Genomic DNA, 22,118 nt, shown 5'->3' on the forward strand with positions numbered 1-22,118 from the left:
GAAAATTTTGCAGTGGTCTCTTAATTTTTGCCAGAGCTGTATGTGTGTATATATTTATCTATCTCTCCATATCCAGTGCAGGAAGAGAAAGATGCAGATCTGTGATCAGCTACATTACAAAGCTGCCTGAAGAGGGACGCAGCCCTGAATCAGTGCTGCAGGCCCTTACCTGATACCTGTCACATCTTCAAAGTGGTCAATTTACAAATGCCCAATTTTATGTTTCTCTTTTTGCCTTTGTGTGTTACAGAAAAGTGATTCAACATGGAAACCATTACAGCTCCATGATTCTGCAGCCTCTCCTTACCAACCAAATGGCACTGTCAGCCCCTCAGCCTATCAGTTTAGGCATTGCACATGTGGTGTGGCCTCAGCCTGCAGCTAATAAAAGGAATAAAATCTGTCAAAACAGGTAGAATCTCCAACCGCTGTAGAAAAGCCTTTATTGCCAGTGATCTATGTGCATTCTAAACACCTGATCTTTTATTGGTTGCTGTGCCTTGGTTTATCTTGTAGGAGTAACACAATACTGGACACCAGTATCCACAGAAAAGCACTTACCTCTCCAAAGATTTCAAATACCATAAAGACCACAGAGTCTCAAAGTTGTGCATTACCCCAGGACAATCAGAAATTGGAGGAGCAGGAGGAAGAATCTTGTAAGGCAACTGAAGAGCCGTCCCCAGATGTGTCAACTCAACAAAGGCAAGAGATTGTCATTGCCGATTCCCCCAGCCCCACCACCAGCGTCATCACAATAAGCAGTGACACGGACGAAGAGGATTCAGCACAGACTCACTCACTGAGAGAGTACGTTTCCACATTGAAATAGGAGACATTGTATTATTATTTTCTTATCAAAGATATCGTTTTGATTGAACTCTGTTTACCTAGATCTGTAATCCCCTTTGTTATAAATACTTTGTTTGATTTATTTAGATGTAAAGGCAGCCTAGACTGTGAGGCCTGTCAGAGTACTCTGAATATTGACCGTGTGTGTTCCTTGAGTAGTCCGGACAGCAGCCTGAGCACCAGCTCCTCAGGGCAGTCCAGCCCCTCTCCCTGTAAGAGACCCAACAGGTAATCTAAGAACTGTAACCAAGGACAAATAAATGCTATACCATATGTAATACTTCTGGTGCAAAAAACGTGAGCAAAGCTCCAGAAACAAGCGACAGAAGGTCCACACTTAATATCATAAAATGTAAATTTATTAGTGTTGATAATTACATATATCAAAAGACAATGGACAGGTAGGGGTACAGGGACAATATAGTGTCATAACCAAAACAAAATGGGCATAGCGGCAAAGGGGGCTGGAACTGGAGAGCCGGTCTGATGTAATAATAATATAATAATATATACACAGATCCACTATGTCCTCAAATAGAGATGTCTTACAAATATAGCACTCACTCCACACAAGTGTGCAAATTAACCATAGGGGGCGCCACAATAATGGTATACAGACCAAATATAATATACCTGAGGACAACTCCCAGCGGCTCCCAGTGTCCAAGCACCCACCCCGACGCGTGTTTCGGAGGGTTAGTCCTTCATCAGGGGGCATAACCAGTGAAAGGAAGATGCCAGTTAAATACCGGAGAAACCGGAAGTGACGCATCCGCGATCACAGCAGCCGCGGTCACGAGCGGCGTCAAGCCACAGGGGAGCACCATGGCAACCACTGAGGCTAGGAGACGCCGAAGGCCGCGCGGGAGCCGGACGCGCATGCGCCACATCAGCGGCGCAGCCACAGGGAATTCAAGAGAAGTGCTGATAATGACACAATGGGAATATAAATCTGTCAATGTGTGGCAATATGACATTACTAGGATTACATGGGGTATACATAGGGGTATACAATGTCCTCAATGAAGGAAAATCAAGAGACCTAGTATCATATAAGCAATAACACCAAGGGTATCACTGCTTCAAATGCATGGAATATATACTCGGAACATAGAAAAAGGTCCCAAAATAACAATATAGCAATGTATGGTATACAACATAAACAAACAATAAATAACTAAATAATAATAATTCATTGGTGATACAATAGATTGCATAACAAATATACCATACAGCAATTAATTAGCATAATGCATATGCCATACTCCAAATGTGGACAAAAAGAGCAAAAGCAATATATCCATGTGATAATTAAAAACAAAGGAGAGGGGGGGGAGAGGGGGAAGGGGGAGGGGAGAACAGACAAAGGAGGGGGGAAAAACAATCAGCATCTCATTCAGGTAGTTGGAATCCACCGGGCAACCGACACAAAGTTGGCGATATCACAGTGTAAGAAACTAAATAAAAAAAAAAAAAAAAGATTAAAAACACAAATAAAAACACACCATTAGTAGTGGAAAATGGCACAAATATGCAGCATGCCAGGCAGTCACAGAAAGGGACTCTCATTCAGCCCATTCGGGTGGACCATATTAAGCCTCCAAATCCAATGTGTCTCCATTTGAGCCAGACGTCTTGAGACTCTACCACCACGTATGCCCACCTCTAATGCATCAATACCCCTGATCGTCAAACCACCTGCATCACAATGATGGTGTAATTTAAAATGGCGGGGTAAGGTCTTAAGAGTAGAAGCGTCCTCATGTCCCGCAGCGGCCTGTATACCTAGTACATGCTCCCTGAGACGGATTTTTAATTGTATGGTGGTCAAACCTACATATATCGGGGAGCATGGACAGGTAGTGAAATAAATCACGTTCTTGGTAGTACAAGTTATAAATTTACGTATATTAAATTCACGTGATCCCGAAGAATCAGTGAATACAGAACTACGTTCAACATTCTCACAGTCCACGCAGTGGCCACAAGGAACGCATCCCCGTCTAGGGATAAGGTGGCTAAAAAAATGAGATGGAGGAGCAGGGGCATAATGGCTATGCACCAATTGATCACGAAGATTCCTAGCTCGACGATAGGTAATAAGTGGTCGATCAGGTAGAATTTTAGATAAAATAGGGTCAGCCATCAAAATCGGCCAAGATCTCGAAAGGACCCTACGTAATCCATCAAATTGACTATGAAAATTAGTTACAAACCTAATGGGCTGTAAAGTAGTATCCTGTTCAGGGTCCCTATATAAAAGTGAGTTCCTAGAATTATATTTAGCCTTATGATAAGCCTTTTTTATTATCCGATGACTATAGCCCCGTTCACACAGACGTTTTTTGAGTTCATGTGACCGCAGCTCAAAATCATCATCTGTTGAACAGATGCGCCTCAAACGAAGAAACTGGCCAGTTGCTACTGCCCGTATCATATGGGCAGGATGTGAAGAATCAGCATGGAGTAACATATATTCGTAGAAGTAGGTTTTCTAAAAATGTCAGTCTGTACACTTCCCGATGAATCTCGTCTTAATTTAACATCCAAAAATTCTATATGATGTGGATCCGATTTAACAGTGAGATGTATATTACGGTCATTGTTATTAAGCATCAAAATAAATTGTGCAAGAGACGCAGGTGTATCCTGCCAGATCAAGAGCACATCATCAATCTAGCGCGTCCACAAAAGGACGCGCTCCATCGACATCTCTCGATCCGACAGGAAGAGGTCCCTCTCCCACAGCCCCAGGAACAGATTCGCATAGGCCGCGCCCATCGCTGTCCCCTGGAGCTGCAGGAAGAATCACCCCTTGAACGTGAAAAAATTATGAGTCAACGTAAATTCCAACAATTAGAGTATGAGAGCCCTCATACCCCTACTGAATTTAGACATTTCCAAAAAATATCTAGTGGCATTCAATCCATCACTATGCCTTATATTTGTATACAGGGACTCTACGTCCGCTGTAACAAACAGAGTCCCTGGATCAAGTGATAAACCATCCATCCTGCGAAGTAACTGGTTAGTATCCTTCAGGTATGAGGGAAGGTCCTCGACCAATGGCTGTAACATTGAATCAATCCAGCGATTCACACATTCCAGATAGTTACCCCCACCGGACACAATGGGGCGGCCAGGAGGATTGTTGGAATTTTTATGAATTTTAGGAAGTAAATAAAATGTTGGTATCATTGGCTCAACAACAATCAGTGCAGATGCCAACTCTTTAGTGATGATATCATTATCCATAGCTCTAGTAATAAGCTCCCTAAGTTGGGTCTCAAAGGCGGACAAGGGGTTCAATGTAAGTTTTTTGTAGCAGATAGTGTTGTTTAACTGCCTATAGACCTCTTTTCATACATTGTCATTGGCCATACTACAATATTTCCCCCCTTGTCCGCCGGTTTGATAACCACATCAGGTAGATGTTGTAGATGTTAAGGCGTTGACGTTCATCACTAGTCAAATTATCATGCACTATATGTTTTTTAAACCGTAACAACTCCTGGGAAACCACCCTAACAAACAGATCAATGTTACTACAAGTTGAAAGTTGGGGAAACTTTCTGGATCATGGCCGAATGGATAAGGGTATCTTACCTCCCTCCACCATATTATGTTCGCAGGATACATCCTCCAGAATCCTTAGAGCTGCTTGCTCCTCATCTGTAGGAAACATTTGGTGAGAGTTGTCATCAAAATAAAAACGCTTAAATAACAATGACCGCGCAAAAAGATGAAGGTCTTTAATCACTGTAAAGGTATCCAGGCCAGCGGCTGGAGAAAAGGAGAGACCTCGTGACAATAAAGACATGTCAGTACCAGATAGTTCATGATTACTTAAATTAATTACCTTGTTATCATTATTAATATCCTCAAAGGAACTTTTGTTATTCTGTTTATACGGATGATATCCATAGTTCCTCTTTTTCTTATTGCCTGCCCTAGTATTCATGGACGACATGGAGGCCTCAGATTGTGTACTCAATGAAGAGACCGAGGTCACTGATGTAGCTCGATGTAATGAATAGGCACCTATTCCCGATCTCTTTCGCCATTGATACACATTTTTAAGATGGAAGTCCTTATTATCTCTACTAATTTTAGAAGATTGTGATTCCTGTATCTTTTTGACAGTCTCATTAAGTATTTTTTCCAGTCGTAATTCAAATTTTTGTAATATATCAGGAGGACAACCAGCCTTTAACTCAGCTTGTGCTGCATCAATTGTTTTATCCAGCTCCCCTATCGATTTAGAATTAAGGCCAATCAATAGTTGCATAAAAATCATTGAACAGATGTTACATGTTTCCTCCCAGTTAGTCCTGAAATCTTCGTCATCAATTGGGAAGGCGGGAATCACACGAATCCTAAGCCCTCTAGGTATAATTTTACGAGTCATATATTTTTCTAAGAAGGCGCGGTTCCACCAAATTTTTGTGCGTTTAGTCAACAAGGCCTGAATGGATTCACACAATGCCTCCCATCTATGACCACCTGGCTGCTGCACACCAGTCCCATCATCCCCAAACACTTGATCAACCTGTCCAAGCCAAGATTTATCCCTGGCTCTGAAATCCATGATGTCAAGAGCGAAACCTGTGCATAACACAGAAAAGACACAAATTAATAGCATGCTAATGACAATTGTCATCCCATCGTACACAGTAATCCAATATATATGGGAAAACACACCTGAAGATGCCAGTTAAATACCGGAGAAACCGGAAGTGGCGGCGCCATCTCTCCAGTATTTAACTGGCATCTTCCTTTCACTGGTTATGCCCCCTGATGAAGGACTAACCCTCCGAAACGCGCGTCGAGGTGGGTGCTTGGACACTGGAAGCCGCTGGGAGTTGTCCTCAGGCATATTATATTTGGTCTGTATACCATTATTGTGGCGCCCCCTATGGTTAATTTGCACACTTGTGTGGAGTGAGTGCTATATTTGTAAGACATCTCTATTTGAGGACATAGTGGATCTGTGTATATATTATTATTACATCAGACCGGCTCTCCAGTTCCAGCCCCCTTTGCTGCTATACCCATTTTGTTTTGGTTATGACACTATATTGTCCCTGCTGGGTGGATTGATTTAAATCACGCCGATTTAAATCATGATTTAAATCACGATTTAAATCAAAAGATTTTTTTCTATTTAAATCGGATCGATTTAAATCATGATTTTAATCATGATTTAAATCACTGATTTAAATCAAAAGGTTTTTTTTTTATATAAATCACGATTAAAATGAGAAGTGAGAGCAGTGTGCATGTGCGCCCATAGTTACACGGACGAAACTAGGGGCAACGATCTAACGCCAGGGTGAGGGGGGGACCCCAAAGTAAGTAAAAATCTTTTTTGTTTTACTATATGGCAATAGGTAGGTGTTTAAAAGCAGCATGTCTTAATTGTATAAACTATTAATAGCCTCCACATTTTGTTCATACTGCCCCTTTAATTCCACACTTCTAGCTTGGTTTCAGTTTTGGTTTAGTTTCTTTTTCCCTGCATTCAGTTGACATGCCCAAACTTGTTGGATAGTCAGCAGTACTTGGCTCAGGCTGTAGTAACATCAGCAGTGCTTGGCTCAGGCTGTAGTAACAATCAAACTTCATAAGTGATCTGTGTGAGCCATGGCAGCAGGTCGTAAGAGAGACCCTATTTGGGTTCATTTTGTTGAGATGCCAGCAGCAGATCTTGGAAAGAAAGGTGCAAGAGCAAAGTGCAAATACTGTCAAAAGGATATCCAAGGACTTGTTTGCCGTTTGAAATCACATTATGAAAACTGCAACCAGAAGGGAAATGAAGATGTTGATAGTGATACAACTAATGTCAATGAACCCCCACAGCTTCTTATGCACCAGGAGCCTAGTACTAGTGGTAAGTCTGGCAATTAATTTACAACCTATTTTTTTAACAGACATTTTACTGGGATGGTTAAAGTCTATGAAAAGAAAAATGATTTAAATCAAAAAAATCTGATTTAAATAAAAAAAAACTGATTTTTTTGATTTTTTAAAAAAAATCAAGATTTTTATCCACCCTGCCCTGTACCCCTACCTGTCCATTGTCTTTTGATATATGTAATTATCAACACTAATAAATTTACATTTTATGATATTAAGTGTGGACCTTCTGTCGCTTGTTTCTGGAGCTTTGCTCACGTCTTTTGTGCCTAAGTATGCGATAGGTCATATTTATCCAGGTGTGTTTTCCCATATATATTGGATTACTGTGTACGATGGGATGACAATTGTCATTATCATGCTATTAATTTAATACTTCTGGTGTGTAGAGTCCGCAGTCAGGCTTTACAGAAAATACTATAGTGCCTTCATAGCAAATTTATAGTTTATAGCATGATCCTGAAGAAGAATGTAGGACTATACACTTTGGTTAAAAGGAAAATGAGCTTTTGAGAGCGCAAGTTTTGCAAGAGCTTTTCCCCGACTGTCCTTTTTTTGCAGAATGGTAAGAGGGACTGTATAACTGCCCCACATACTGTGCAAATGAGGCTATAGATCCGAAGCCTCTGTCACTCCAGCTCTATTCCCAGCCCAGCACCGCTTGTATAATAGCTTCTATGTCTGAAGTCACGCAACATTGAGACTGATTGGTCAGCCTCATTCAGGGGAAGAAGTACACACCCCCAGAGACTCATCTCTGGTAACACCATGTTGAACTTTACATAAATTACAGCTTAAACATTCCAAGCTAATGGAGAGGAAAAATTACAAATATACGAACTCCATTTTACTCAGCTCTGCAGTCATTCTTGCATGATGTGGTCAATTTATCTTACACAAACTATTAAATCATCTTTAAGGGAAGGATATTTATTGATATAGGTTTCCTATTAGCCAAAAAATGCATAAAACTTTGTGCTAACGGTTTTACTAATGGTAGGGATAAAAGATTATGAATGCAGTGTAGGCATGAGGGGAGGCTTTCTTCATGACAGATCCTCTTGTGGATCCGGGTTGTCCCATGACTGTGACTGGTTGCGTTGCTTTTGCAGTATGTCTGATGATGAGCCTGAGAGTGGCTGTGACACTGTAGATGGATCCCCAAGCTCTGATTCCTCTGGCCATGACAGCCCATTTGTGAAGAGCAGCTTTGTAACGGATACCAACCAGAATACAGAAAAGCGGGCATCGGAGAAAACTGAGAATAAACCAGCAGTGTGTACATTAGTGGTTCCACCTATCAGGATTGAAAACCGCAAGTTTAACTCACATCGGGCCACCAACAAAGGTAAGGTTGTCATTGTGATGTCACTTTAATGTAGATCAAAATTAAGTGAATCTGATTAATATTAGGTAGGACTTTATGGGAGCACACGATCCCTCATGTGGGGCTTCCAAACTACACTGTATTAAGAGAAACTCACTCTTACAAGCAATAAAACTGTGTATATACAGTGTGGGAGAAAGCATTTAATTCACTGCCGATTATGCACGTTTTCCCACCGACAAAGAATGGAGAGGTCTGTAATTTTTATCATAGGTACACCTCAACTGTAAGAGACAGAATCTAACAATAAAATCCAGAAAATCACATTTTGTATGATTTTTAAATAATGAAATAGCATTTTTTGCATCAAAAAAGTATTTCCTCACCTACCAACCAGTACGAATTCTGGCTCTCGCAGACATCAGACCTGTTAGTTTTTTTTTTTTTTAAGATGCCTCCTACTCTGCACTCATTACCTGTATAATTGCACCTGTCCACACAATCAAACCCCAACCCAGGTACTGAGTGCAGAGAAGGTTGGTAGGCGATCAAATTCTTATTCCATGCTCTAAAATGCAATTTAATTATTTAAAAATCATACATTGTGATTTTTTGGTGTTTTTTTTTGTGTATCGACGATAAAAATTACACACCTCTCCATGGTTTGTAGGTGGAAACCTGCAAAATCATCAGTGTATCAAATACTTATCTTCCCCACTGTATCTAACGGAAGAAAACGATGTATGATGCGAGACTTATGAAGATATTAATTTTTAACTTTAAAATTAACTTTGTTTGTGAGAAAACCCCTTTATGTAAATGAGGTCTGATGGCACAATTGGGTGGCTGGGGCTTTACTGTGAGAGAAGACTTAGAAGGGGACGCATCGTTACACCAGTAATGCCGCCCCTTCATTCTCAGGACTGGTGGGTGTATCTTCATATGCCTCACATCATACATCATTTTCATTATTTCCTTTGTGTGTAATATTACTTTGGTTGAAGTAACAAATAGAAGTTAAGATTTATTTTCAATATATTTGCATAAACTTAGTCCCATGCCAGTTTCCCAGTTAAAAATGGCAGTAAGTTTAACAAAGTTTGAACTTTGTTCCCAGATGTGGCTTGTCATCCCTTAATAAAAGGTCGTTCAGCCCCTGGGAGAAAAAACCATCCTACAGGCCTTGGGAATCGCCAGCAGAAACTGACCTCAGCATTCCAACAGCAGCCTCTGAGCTTCAGCCAGGTGAGTGTGCCGGGTGGGATGGCGTCACCTTCATGTGTTACTGTCCACTTCATTCCGTGGCACATGCATTCAGTAGATAATCTCATGCACACCTTTGATAACAAATGTACAACTCCTGTCTCTTAGATGCAACATTTTGGAACAGGACATCAAGAATGGAATGGAAACTATAGGCACAGGAGACAGCAGGCATTTATCGCACCTACTGTTGCCAGTCATCCTTTTACCCTTCAGCATGGAAGCCCAAATCACAGTGGGGTGCATGCTCATCTTGGTGGGCAGCCTGCTATCCTGTCATATCCACCCTCTGCGCCCCTGACCACAGCAGCACCGGTGGCCCACCTCCTTGCGTCACCGTGTACCTCAAGACCGATTTTACATCATCCGGCTTACAGTCTCTCTCATCCCAGTGGCATTGTTCATCAGGTCGCAGTGGGCATCAACCCCAGGCTTTTGCCTTCTCCCACCATGCACCAGACTCAATACAAACCGATTTTTCCATCCCACTCGTATATCGCTGCCTCCCCGGCCTACACAGGATTTCCAATGAGCCCAACGAAACTCAACCAGTATCCATACATGTGAGACCTTGAGAAACTGGCAAAGGAAGCGCAAAGATTCAAACACTTGGTTTGAAGCAGGATGAAAGCAAAACAAAAAAAAAAACAACAAAAAAACACATGGCTTTTGATAATAAAAAAAAAACTAAACTAAAATGGCCATGGCACAAGAAAACAAATATTTTTGAATCATGTAGACTTGGGTGCAATTTAAAAAAAAAAAATCTTGAGCTTTAAAAAAATGAAAGAAAAATTCACTTTTAATGTGTTTTGCACATTTGGTATAAATCGTCTCTGGTCCTGTTCTCTTCTATAGTAACTCTTAGACAGGTGACTTATGGGAGCAGAAGTTCACTTTCTCTCCCGCTATTTTTTTATACAATTGCCTTCTAACCAGTGCAAGACACGTCTTTGGGAAGCCATTCAGCGTACAGGTTTAGCGCAACAAATGCACATAATGTCAGTAATGTCAGCAGTACGGTGTACGTCGTGTACGTTGTTTCCGTTCTCGTATGTCTTGGTGTTTGTGTTGGGTCACATGGCTACTGAGTTAATGTTCACACTGCATGTGTCTTTTGCATGGGCAGAAGAAAAAAAGTTGCCTAGACCTTGCTATTCCGTGTTGTCGTCCTAATATTCCGCTGCATCGTAAACTGTTCCCACACATAGTGCCTTAAATATTTGAGGTTGTTAATGTTATTACTTAAGATATCAATGTCAATTTCAGCACTTAATCTTCAACTCTGCTGATATATAAATATCTATTTTTTCGAATAACTTGGGTATTCGCTCAATCTAGGGATTTGTTCATTCGTTTGGTTGTGTGCTTTGATTTTAGGCTTAGAAGTTTTTACTTACCAGCATGGATTTTTTTTTCATTTTAATCCGTGTTGCTGTAGATTTTATTTTTTTTGTGTTCATTTCATTTTTGGTTTCTTTTCAAGATGACCTAGATATTTACTGAGCATAACGTAGCCTGAAGACTTTTTTTTTTTTTCCCCTTTGTTTTTTGACGGGAGGGAAGTATATTTTATTTTTATTTTTTTTTTGTTAGATTTTTTTGCTGGCTGCATGTTGTTCGGTAATCACACAGTTGACGGAAACTGCAATATTGTCTATTAAGTTTTATTGTCACTGCGTTTGTCCAATTGGCTGGATTTTGTAGTAGCTATTAACCAGTGTAGTACGGCATGAGTCACGGTCAGGTTTAGGGGGGAAAATAACATTTTGACCTCTTTCAGGCTCGGCCGAGGCTGCAGCATTTTGCTGGGCAATGTCTTGCAGGCCTCTTCCAGCACTGAAGAGGTTAACGCCATAACACACGGCTGCGTTGGACAAGCCGCACAGTATTCAATATATCGTATCAAGAAATATTTACTATAGTAGTTTGATAAGATGTGAGATTTTTAATTTTTCTTTTGTTTTTTCGCGTGTGCAATTTTTAGCTTTGATTTTTATGCATGTGTCTTATTTTCAAGCCTCATTTACGTTATATTTTATTTTTCTCTTTTTTTTCTTTTTCTCGGAGTGGTGACTGCTTATTTAATACATTCCGTCAGGGACATGAAATTATGTGCATATTTCAATTCTTTTTTTTTTTTTTTTATTTTACCAATTTCCGAATAGTGCATCATGCATATCAAGTTAATTTATCCAGCACCAAAGACTTTGGAAATCATCCATTTCTAAATATGAAATGTTTAAAAAAAAAAAAAAAGGAAAAAATGAAAAAAAAAGATATAGATATATATATATATATATATATATATATATATATATATATATATATATATATATATATATATATATATATATATATAATGGTAGCTACATTTTTTTTGCATAGACCTAAATTATACTGTAGTATAGTGGTGGGCTTTAAGAGAAATGGTATTAAGACTAATGTTTTTAGCTTTGAGCAAGTAATAATTCTCTCATTTATCTTGAATGTATCATAGATAAGCTGCTACATATAACAGACGCCACTTTTGATAGCTGTGAACTTTGGCTTCATATCCCGTTTATACATAGTCGCCTTACTTCTGTTTTTGAGTCTGATTTTCTATGAAAGTGTAGTGGGGTTTTCTGATTTGTTATTATTTTGTATTTCCATTTCCTTTCATGTTTGGCGTGTCTTTGTAACTACTGTATTGTAAATTATGGAATCCTAATTGCCTATGTTATTTTTCGGGTGTGAGTTTATGCATCAGTATTCTATCTCCATAAATTTTAAGCTCATTACTGCATATAAGTGGGGTGTATATTCAATGTAAGTTAATTTTTCTATGTGTTCATATTGCTGTTGTGAACGCTTTGAAAGCAGAAAAGAAATGTATATTTTTCTTTAAATCTGATCTATGTAAAGGTATATAAGCCAGTGACTGGAATAGTGAAATGTTATAGGCTGGAGGTAGTGTGGATGTCACTAGCATTTCTGTTGTGTAACCCATTAACACCACTATATACCGCACTTGCCCGACTGTCCATAAGCTTTCAATGCTCTTGTCCCCAATAACCCTTGCAGGTGTAAGCTTGGGAGGGGATGTACTCGCCTCGTCTGTCACTGGATGGTGTTAACACAAGCAGTGTTTTATTTAATGAATGTTTCAACAAAAATGTGCCTATACCTAAATTTTCTAAAATAGAGAAAGGTTTCATAAAAATACACAGCAGTTTTAATGAAAACTTCTAAAATGTGGTCTGTAGATCCAGTTTTACTTTTCTATATTGGACATGTTTCCCTGCATAGGAAAACTCACTATGTATCATGAGATGTTCTCTCTGTCAGTGATTACACCCCTATCTGAATTATGTCTTTATTTGATTTACAGATATATTAAGCATATGCTTAAAGGGATAGTCTCTATTGATGAGCGAGTGTGCTCGTTACTTGAGATTTTCCGAGCATGCTCGGGTGTCCTCCCAGTATTTTGGCGTGCTCAGAGATTTAGTTTGTGTCAATGCAGCTGTATGATTTGCGGCTGCTAGACAGCCTGAATACATGTGAGGAATGCCTGTTTGTTAGGGAATCCCCACATGTATTCAGGCTGTCTAGCAGCCGCAAATCATGCAGCTGCAGGAACTGAAACATAATCTTCTAGCACGCCCAAAATACTCAGAGGACAGCTGAGCATGCTCGGAAATTTCAAGTAACGAGCATACTCGCTTATCATTAATTGTCTCACCTTAAATATTTGTGACATATCCACTGGTTATTTCATATATGACTGTAGTATGCGGACCCTGTTTTTGAGACCTGACTATCTCCAAGGTCCTTCTTTTTTAGCCTCTGACTGCTATGTCCAGATAGAGAGTGACTGGGAGTAACGGAAATGGCTGATCAGTACTCCCACAAGAATGAATCAAGCGAGTTACGCATGCCTAGAGTTGGTGTGAATCAATGTGCAAGACCTGGTCCATAATCTGTGTCCGCTGATCTTCAGCTCTGCGGAATGCCTCTTACTTGATGGCATCTGCAGCGATTAACCAGCCTGGCATAAAGTAATTATTGTGGGGAGAAACCGCACCAAGCTACTGATCAAAAGAAGAGCTGCAGATGCCGTCAGGTAAAAGGCAGTTCTCATGGCTGCCCATCCAGCGACCCCAGATTGCTGAGTAGACCGATGGGCTGGTTTCACAGCAACGTTTATGGTCACCTCTCTGTTCACTTCCCATCTGGATATTGTGGCTACCTCAGAGGACTTGTAGTGAAAACCCCCCATTTTGGAGATTTAAAGATGTTTGCATGTCCCAAAGGTGAGACCTGCAAATATGTTTAAGATGGTAAAGCCTCTTGTAAAACAATGTCTGGTCGTGGCTCATCCATCTAGTAAATACTTGTACTGTACACTCAGTAACAATGCTAGAGCAACGTTTCGCAGAAGTGTGTGTTGTGCTATTCCTCCACCTAGGACCCCCCACTTTTAGCCAGAACGTAGAGCTGCTTCCGTTCTGACGGACTCTTCCTCGTATTACATTGATGACCATTCATCTCAATGGCCATTATGTAGTTCTGAATTTCTCCTGCAATGGCTGCTGCATGGAAATATCGGCTCACCTGGTAGACTGGGACAGTTGTCCCACAGTTGCATTTGAAAGGAGTTGTCTATGAGAGGCCTTCTGTAAAGTTTTCCTGTCATTGCACAAAGTACAAAAAGTGTAGCACTCTGCACATAGTAGGTAAGGAGCCCCGTAGACCGAACGTTGTTCTGTGAACCTCCAGTGGGCTTCTCATTAGTAACCGTCTGTTTCCACTGTAAATAAAAAGAAATGAAGATGAGGAAAGGCCTCTCATCCTGGCTTCACTCAGACGCCACACCCAATTCATCATTTGGGGGTGGTTTTTTGGGTGGGTACCTTTCGTGACTTTTAAATGCAAAAAGTCACATGTTCCCCTCAGCTTTTGCAAAATTTGCCCTCTCTCGAGAGATATATATATATATACACACACACACACACACACACACACACACACACACACACACACACACACACACACACACACACACACACACACACACACACACACACACACAGATCTGGCATAAATTAAGAGACCATCACATCTAATCCCTGTCATGGGCAGCCCATTCTCCAGGCCTGAACCCCATTGAAAACCTCTGGAATGTAATCAAGAGGATGATGGATAGTCACAAGCCATCAAACAAAGAAGAACTGCTTACATTTTTGCGCCATAAGCAGTGTGAAAGACTGATGGAAAGCATGCCAAGACACATGAAAGCTGGGATTAAAAATCATGGTTATTCCACAAAATATTGATTTCTGAACTCTTCCCGAGTTAAAACATTAGTATTGTTGTTTCTAAATGATTATGAACTTGTTTTCTTTGCATTATTTGATGTCTGAAAGCACTGGGTTTTTTTTTTCCTAATTTTGACCATTTCTCCCTTTCAGAAAAAAAACAAAACAAAATTTATTGCTTGGAAATTCGGAGACATGTTGTCAGAAGTTTGTAGACTAAAAGAACAATTTACATTTTACTCAAAAATATATCTATAAAGAGAAAAATCAGACAAACTGAACATTTGAAAGTGGTCTCTTAATTTTTGCCAGAGCTGTATCTGTATAGATATTTAAATGTGTGTATATAATGTGTGTATGTATATATGTGTGTGTATATGTGTGTATATATATATATATATATATATATATATATATATATATATATATATATATATATATATATACATATACATACACTCACTGGCCACTTTATTAGGTACACCTGTCCAACTGTGTGTTAAGACTTAATTTCTAATCAGCCAATCACATGGCGGCAACTCAGTGCATTTAGGCATGTAGACATGGTCAAGACAATCTCCTGCAGTTCAAACCGAGCATCAGTATGGGGAAGAAAGGTGATTTGAGTGCCTTTGAACGTGGCATGATTGTTGGTGCCAGAAGGGCTGGTCTGAGTATTTCAGAAACTGCTGATCTACTGGGATTTTCACGCACAACCATCTCTAGGGTTTACAGAGAATGGTCCGAAAAAGAAAAAAAATCCAGTGAGCGGCAGTTCTGTGGCCGGAAATGCCTTGTTGATGCCAGAGGTCAGAGGAGAATGGGCATACTGGTTCGAGCTGATAGAAAGGCAACAGTGACTCAAATTGCCACCCGTTACAACCAAGGTAGGCAGAAGAGCATCTCTGAACGCACAGTGCGTCGAACTTTGAGGCAGATGGGCTACAGCAGCAGAAGACCACACTGGGTACCACTCCTCTCAGCTAAGAACAGGAAACTGAGGCTACAATTTGCACAAGCTCATCGAAATTGGACAGTAGAAGATTGGAAAAACGTTGCCTGGTCTGATGAGTCTCGATTTCTGCTGCGACATTCGGATGGTAGGGTCAGAATTTGGCGTAAACAACATGAAAGCATGGATCCATCCAGCCTTGTATCAACGGTTCAGGCTGGTGGTAGTGGTGTCATGGTGTGGGGAATTTTTTCTTGGCACTCTTTGGGCCCCTTGGTACCAATTGAGCATCGTTGCAACGCCACAGCCTACCTGAGTATTGTTGCTGACCATGTCCATCCCTTTATGACCACAATGTACCCAACATCTGATGGCTACTTTCAGCAGGATAATGCGCCATGTCATAAAGCTCGAATCATCTCAGATTGGTTTCTTGAACATGACAATGAGTTCACTGTACTCAAATGGCCTCCTCAGTCACCAGATCTCAATCCAATAGAGCATGTGGTGATGTGGTGGAACGGGAGATTCGCATCAGGGATGTGCAGCCGACAAATCTGCGCCAACTGTGTGATGCCATCATGTCAATATGGTCCAAAATCTCTGAGGAATGCTTCCAGCACCTTGTTGAATCTCTGCCACGAAGAATTGAGGCAGTTCTGAAGGCAAAAGGGGGTCCAACCCGTTACTAGCATGGTGTACCTAATAAAGTGGCCAGTGAGTATATGTGTGTATATATATATATATAAAATCTGTGCCTCTATATATTTCTGTCTCTATCTCCATCTCTATCTCTCTCTCTCCTTATATCACTCTCCATCTCTCTGTCGCTATCTCTCCCATCTCTCTATTTCTCTCTCTCCCCCCTTATATCACTAAGGCTAGTTTCACACTAGCGTTTTGGAGCGCAGCGACGGCCTGCGCACGGCCGCCACTAAGCCCCGCCCCCTGTCGCGCCCTCGCCGGTAGCTCCGCCCACCGGCGCATGACGCTGCATGCGCCCTGCGTCCCCTATCTTTATCACAGGGGGCGCAGCCCGTGCGCAGTATGCGTTTGGCGGCGCATGCGCCTTTTTGACGGTGCGCCGACGCAACCAAACTGCAGCAGGTTGCGTTTGGCGCAGGTCGGCGCACCGTCAAAAGGACGCATGCGCCGCCAAACGCATACTGCGCACGGCCTGCGCCCCCTGTGATAAAGATAGGGGACGCAGGGCGCATGCAGCGTCATGCGCCGGTGGGGCGCGGCAGGGGGCGGGGCTTAGCGGCAGCCGTGCGCAGGCCTTCCCTGTGCTCCAAAACGCTAGTGTGAAACTAGCCTAACTCTCCATCTCGCTATCTCTCCCTGTATTGATATCTCTCCCCATCTCTCTATTTCTCTCTCTCCATCTCTCCCCTTCTCTTTATTTCTCTCTATCTCTCCCTATATTGCTATCTCTTTCCATCTCTCTCTTTCTCCCTATATCTATATCTATTTCCCTATCCATCTCTCTGTCTCTATCTGTCTCTATATCTAATTCAAAAATGATTTTGGGAAAATACTGGAGTACATTGGCAGCAAAACTTTGTGACTTTTTTAAAAGTTGTAATTGATGAGTCAGCCAAAAACAGCTGGAAAGCCCAAACCTTGCCCACAGTGGTGGACTGAAAGAGATAGTGAAACATAAGATTTCTTCAAAAAGCGCAAAAGACAAATAAGGCACAAATGAAACTTGGGTAAAAAAAACAGCCAAAACTAAAGTCACAAAATAATGAAGCGTTCCTACAGTAGTATGTGTGTTGGCTGTGTGGCGTTAGGTGCACTGCAGAGAGGACGTGGCCCTCTTATATCTCCATACTCAACCTGGGGACTGAGCGGAGTACGGAGAGAACATAGAAGCAGAAGGCCTGATTTATTATTGCACTGGCGCCTGTTTTGTTTGTTCATTTTTTGCTGATTTGCACCTTTTTTTTTTTTGTGCACCAATTTCATTTTTCCATTTGCACCTTTTTCTATTTCATGTGTTCGTCTGTGTGTGTATTTTTTTGTTGTTTTTTGTTTTTGCATGGGGTGATATACGGTAGTTTAGAGTTTCAAATGTTTTTGCTTGATTCATCATTTGAGACTTTCCAAAAAGTTTCCAAACTTGTCACAAATGTACCTTAGACCATCCTTGGTGTGACTTTATGTATGCCAGGGTTTTTATTTTTTTTTAAGACTTTTTGAAAAAGATGTGACTTTTTCCTTTTAAAGTTGCAAGAATGGATAAAAACTGGGAAAAAAAGTCCTTTTTGATGTTACACAAAATTTATGAACCACTTCCACCATTTTGATGATTTTGGGGCAAGAACTATCAGCGAATACCACAAGATAAAAAAAAAATTGTCTAAAAATATACTACTGCAAATTATGAATCTGCTTCAAAATCTACAGGGCTGGGGAAAAAGGGATAGGGGCAGCAATTAAGGAGGAGCAATGATGCACGAAGGAGGCAGAATCAGACCCGAAATAACAAAGATCTACAGGGCTGGGTAGAAAGGGATAGGAGAAGCAATTGGGGAGGAGCAATAATGCATGAAGGAGGCAGAATCAGACCCGAAATTACAAATATCTACAGTGCTGGAGAAAAAGGGATAGGGGCAGCAAATAGGGAGGAGCAGAATGCATGAAGGAGGTAGAATCAGACCCGAAATTACAAAGATCTACAGGGCTGGGTAAAAAGGGATAGGAGAAGCAATTAGGGAGGAGCAATAATGCACGAAGGAGGCAGAATCAGGCCCGAAATTACAAATATCTACAGGGCTGGAGAAAAAGGGATAGGGGCAGCAAATAGGGAGGAGCAGAATGCATGAAGGAGGTAGAATCAGACCCGAAATTACAAAAATCTATAGGGTTTGGAGAAAAAGGTATAGGGGCAGCAATTAAGGAGGAGCATAATGCACGTAGGAGGCAGAATCAGACCCGAAATTACAAAAATCTAAACGACAGTGACTGAAGCCACTTATTATATCCAGGAAAAGCGAGGGAAAGTAATTGTTACCCTGTGCTTTATTGCCAAATTATCAAAGCTGGTCCCCACAGCCGTTTTCTCATGTGATCAGCACTCTGACTCGGATGTTCAGGATTTTGGGTCATGGATTACCTACAATAGCTTCTACCAATGTCCGCTATCAGTGTGGGGACCGTCTATTCGCAAGAAGAATTATGGTACATTTCTTAATCCAGTTCCGGGGGAATGGCACAATACACAGGGGGTATTATTGGGGGTAATGAGTATGCTATTTAGACATGTCAGGAGATCAAGCAGATCTGTTTTATGCATTTTTTCTGATTGTCACTAGGTTATAGCTCCCAATGTCTTCTTGGCCTTCTATGTGATTTTATGTAAAAGGCTTCTGAAGTTCCTACTATAAAATGACCGTATGGATACTCTTGTACAACTTTTCATTCTTGGCTATTCTTATATATTGTGGTAAACCCTTTCTAATAAGCAGTAGGATCTGCTATGTATGGCAGGCTTTTTGCACCCTTTGAGATCCGCCGTCATCGCTCGGGGAGCTACTCAGATCTTCTTATTCCTCTAAAATGGCGTCATAAAACACCCATTAAGGTGATTCACTGTTATGGGCAGCAGCTATAGCAGACCCTGATTGTGGGGCCCACCTCTACTACCACCACATGGTGTCTAATGAGCGTTGACGAGTATGGCCATGTCCAGCTAGGAGCTTTACCTCAAGTCAGACAGAAGGAAAGAAAACTTGATAAATGTAGTGCTGGCTACTCAGTGTTCAGGTTGTCATTTGATGCGACATTTGTATTATTCTGTATACCTCTGAAATATTGAGTGGTGATGTGGAGTTTACCATTTTGGGGTATTTACTTGGCACACAAAGGATAGTGAACCCTCGCTGGCCTTCATGGGATGGTAAAATCTATAAGATTGCCTGTTACCAGCAGGTGGATTCGAAGTTTTTCTTCTGACCGTTGACAGCCAAGTCTGGTCACAAGTGTAACTTAAGTTCACAAAGTGTTTCCGAGTACCATAGGTTTTCTGGATGTATCTCTATCTTGTGAAAAGGCTTTGTTATTGGCGTAATAGGTTAGACATGATGGATCTGTGTCTTTAAAAATGTGAGATTATTGTGGGGTCAGTTAGGTGGTCTGATGAGAATGTAGCAGCATCATAAGAATGACTAAACCACACATTCTGAAGCCCCTTTACAGCTTATGGGAACCCGGTATGTTGCCCTGCCTTGTGACTGATGGCCGGCGTCAGGTGTAATTGTGGTCGGTCGGTGCTAATTCTACTTGTGCTGCATTTAGGCCTGTAGGAATGGTCATGGTTGTGCATGTCAGACAAGCTCCCATCTAATACTGTATGTGATAAAGAGGAACAGTCATATAGAGCTAAATTAGAGGGGCACTAAACATAAGGTGTACATACACTGGTGTCAGCCATTTCATGTATGTGTGTGAATATTCATAGCTTTTAGCATTAGCTTTTTATGTTTAGTGTCCCTTTATGACTTTTCTGCCGAGTGCAGGTGTATGGCTCCCCTTGGCAGCGGTATGGCTCCCCCTGGCAGCGGTGTGGCACCCTGGCTGTAGCCCTGTGCTGCAGTGACAAACCTGAATGAGCTGCTGTGCTCCTAGTTATAGAATGAGCTTCTCCCACATTATCGTAACCCATCATAAGTGTATATATGTATGCTGGGTATAACCTGTACAGCTCTGATCGTGTTCTCAGCACTTTACATTTAATGCAAAGCAGTTTCAGCTTCTATTATCATCATTGTCATTAACAAAGCTGAGCCAACAAACAGCACTTCATCATGGCAGCGTCCTCTTTGCCCATCCTGTAGGTCTGGAGAGATGTGATCAGTCATGTTATACCTGCTCTTTCACCCTGCTAGGAGCCTTATTGAATGCACAGTGATGTCTGCAGTGCAGTGAAATGCCCAGTGGGCCCCAACAGGTGGCGTCAGCGCAATGCTTATCGCGGCTGGTGCACATACTTGGCGCAGCATGGTAGTGAATTTATAGGATCCAGCTTCCCTCCTTACACAGCAAATCCTTCCACCTATGTCCTCTTCAAGGTAGTTTGCTCCATAACTTTCACCTCCTCAATAAGAATGTGCCAGAGAAATTGCCCCTGGCATGTCTCTAAGCAAGGCAACAATATTGCCACAGAAATAATATATTTATTGCTAAGGGTGGGGTAGGCTTCTAATGTAGGCAGTCTATCCTGGCCATCGCTCTACATGTGTGCTTGATGAAAGTCTACCCTTGCTGTGACTTGAGATCCACCTACTGGTTTCCTACTGGTATCCCACTATTTACTGGACTCACACCCGTTTTGGTGCTGATCTGGTCTTCAGTATAGAAGAGAGTAGCGTTGCTTTCCGATATTGCATCTTACTGAGGGTGTATTTTTGTCTTTTACTTGCATAACTCTTGCTGGTTCAGATAATTATTGTGATGTCACAGTAAGGCCATGTTCACATTTGCGTTTTTGTTCTACTTTTAATACAAATGAAAAGCTGATTTTACAGTACTAGTGCTAATAGTTCTTTTAGACTAAACTAATCCCACTTTTTCTTGAGCCATCCTTTTTTCTCCCCACTCATATTTTAATTGAATTAGTGATAACTAAATTACTGTGTATAAAGTAAACCATGCCGTACCAGATAAACCTTTTTTACATAAATCTTTTTTCTCCTAAATAAATGGAATTGTCCTTTTTTGTAAAAATGTTGTATCTTTCACATAGGCCACCAATGCAAGACGTAACACCTTGTATTGTTTATGCTTGCAAGATGGACGCAAAGGTGAACTTTGAGATCCTGAAAAACTCAGCAAGAAAATGAGCAAAAAACACAGCAAAACCTGAGATTTATCTGCAGCCTTTTTACTGCCAAGACGTCAGGTTTCAGCTACAGAAAAAAAAAAACACAATATGTGAACATAGCCTAACACTGCAGCAGTGCCAGACCATAATAGAAGGAAAAGTTGCTGGGATCCGGGGTCCTTGTCCTACAATAGTATGGGCAGATAGGTGGCCAACTGGTTGTCTTTGTTGGATGGTTCCTGTAATTCTTCAATGTCTCAACATATGAGTGCTGTATATTTTGACAATCTAAGGTGAAATTTGACAACAGAGATATCTTTATGTCCAAGGTCTTTTAATACCCCGAGGCAGGACCCCAGTCATGTACTCAACCCTAGTCATTCATACGTGGGACTATTGGATATATAGAATAACTTGGTTCTTTCAGGCAATCTTCAAATTAAACTCCTTGTCATCTATTACAAAGAAATCGAAGTGTGTGTTCACAGTGGGTTATGTGTACCGTCCGAGCATACGTCCGAAATCCCCCGCAAAACGCTGTCCGGACAGGGCCAATAGACTGCAGTGGTGACGGCAGAGCGAACGTGAGCTCTGTCTTGCACTGTTTTCGGGAGTGTATACCTACAGGAGACAGACACTGACGCAGTGCCGGGGATTTCGGGTTTTTGCTCCGACGGGGAC

At 41.3% G+C, this 22,118-nt stretch overlaps 1 protein-coding gene across 2 annotated transcripts in view; it reads left to right on the forward strand.

Annotated features, from left to right (window-relative positions):
• Positions 1 to 10,188, forward strand: part of HIPK3 (homeodomain interacting protein kinase 3) — a 184,342-nt gene extending 174,154 nt beyond the window's left edge. For both annotated transcript variants that reach the window (XM_073576340.1, XM_073576341.1), the window contains 6 exons: positions 251 to 412; positions 517 to 810; positions 940 to 1,080; positions 7,881 to 8,116; positions 9,213 to 9,340; positions 9,467 to 10,188. In XM_073576340.1, the coding sequence (XP_073432441.1) occupies positions 251 to 412; positions 517 to 810; positions 940 to 1,080; positions 7,881 to 8,116; positions 9,213 to 9,340; positions 9,467 to 9,925 (1,420 nt within the window). In that variant the 3' untranslated portion in view covers positions 9,926 to 10,188. The remainder of the gene's footprint in view (positions 1 to 250; positions 413 to 516; positions 811 to 939; positions 1,081 to 7,880; positions 8,117 to 9,212; positions 9,341 to 9,466) is intronic.
• Positions 10,189 to 22,118: the final 11,930 nt, after the last annotated feature.

Source organism: Dendrobates tinctorius, unplaced genomic scaffold (genome assembly GCF_039654945.1).
Source record: "Dendrobates tinctorius isolate UK_male_01 unplaced genomic scaffold, ASM3965494v1 ptg000048l, whole genome shotgun sequence".
Lineage (NCBI taxonomy): Eukaryota > Metazoa > Chordata > Amphibia > Anura > Dendrobatidae > Dendrobates > Dendrobates tinctorius.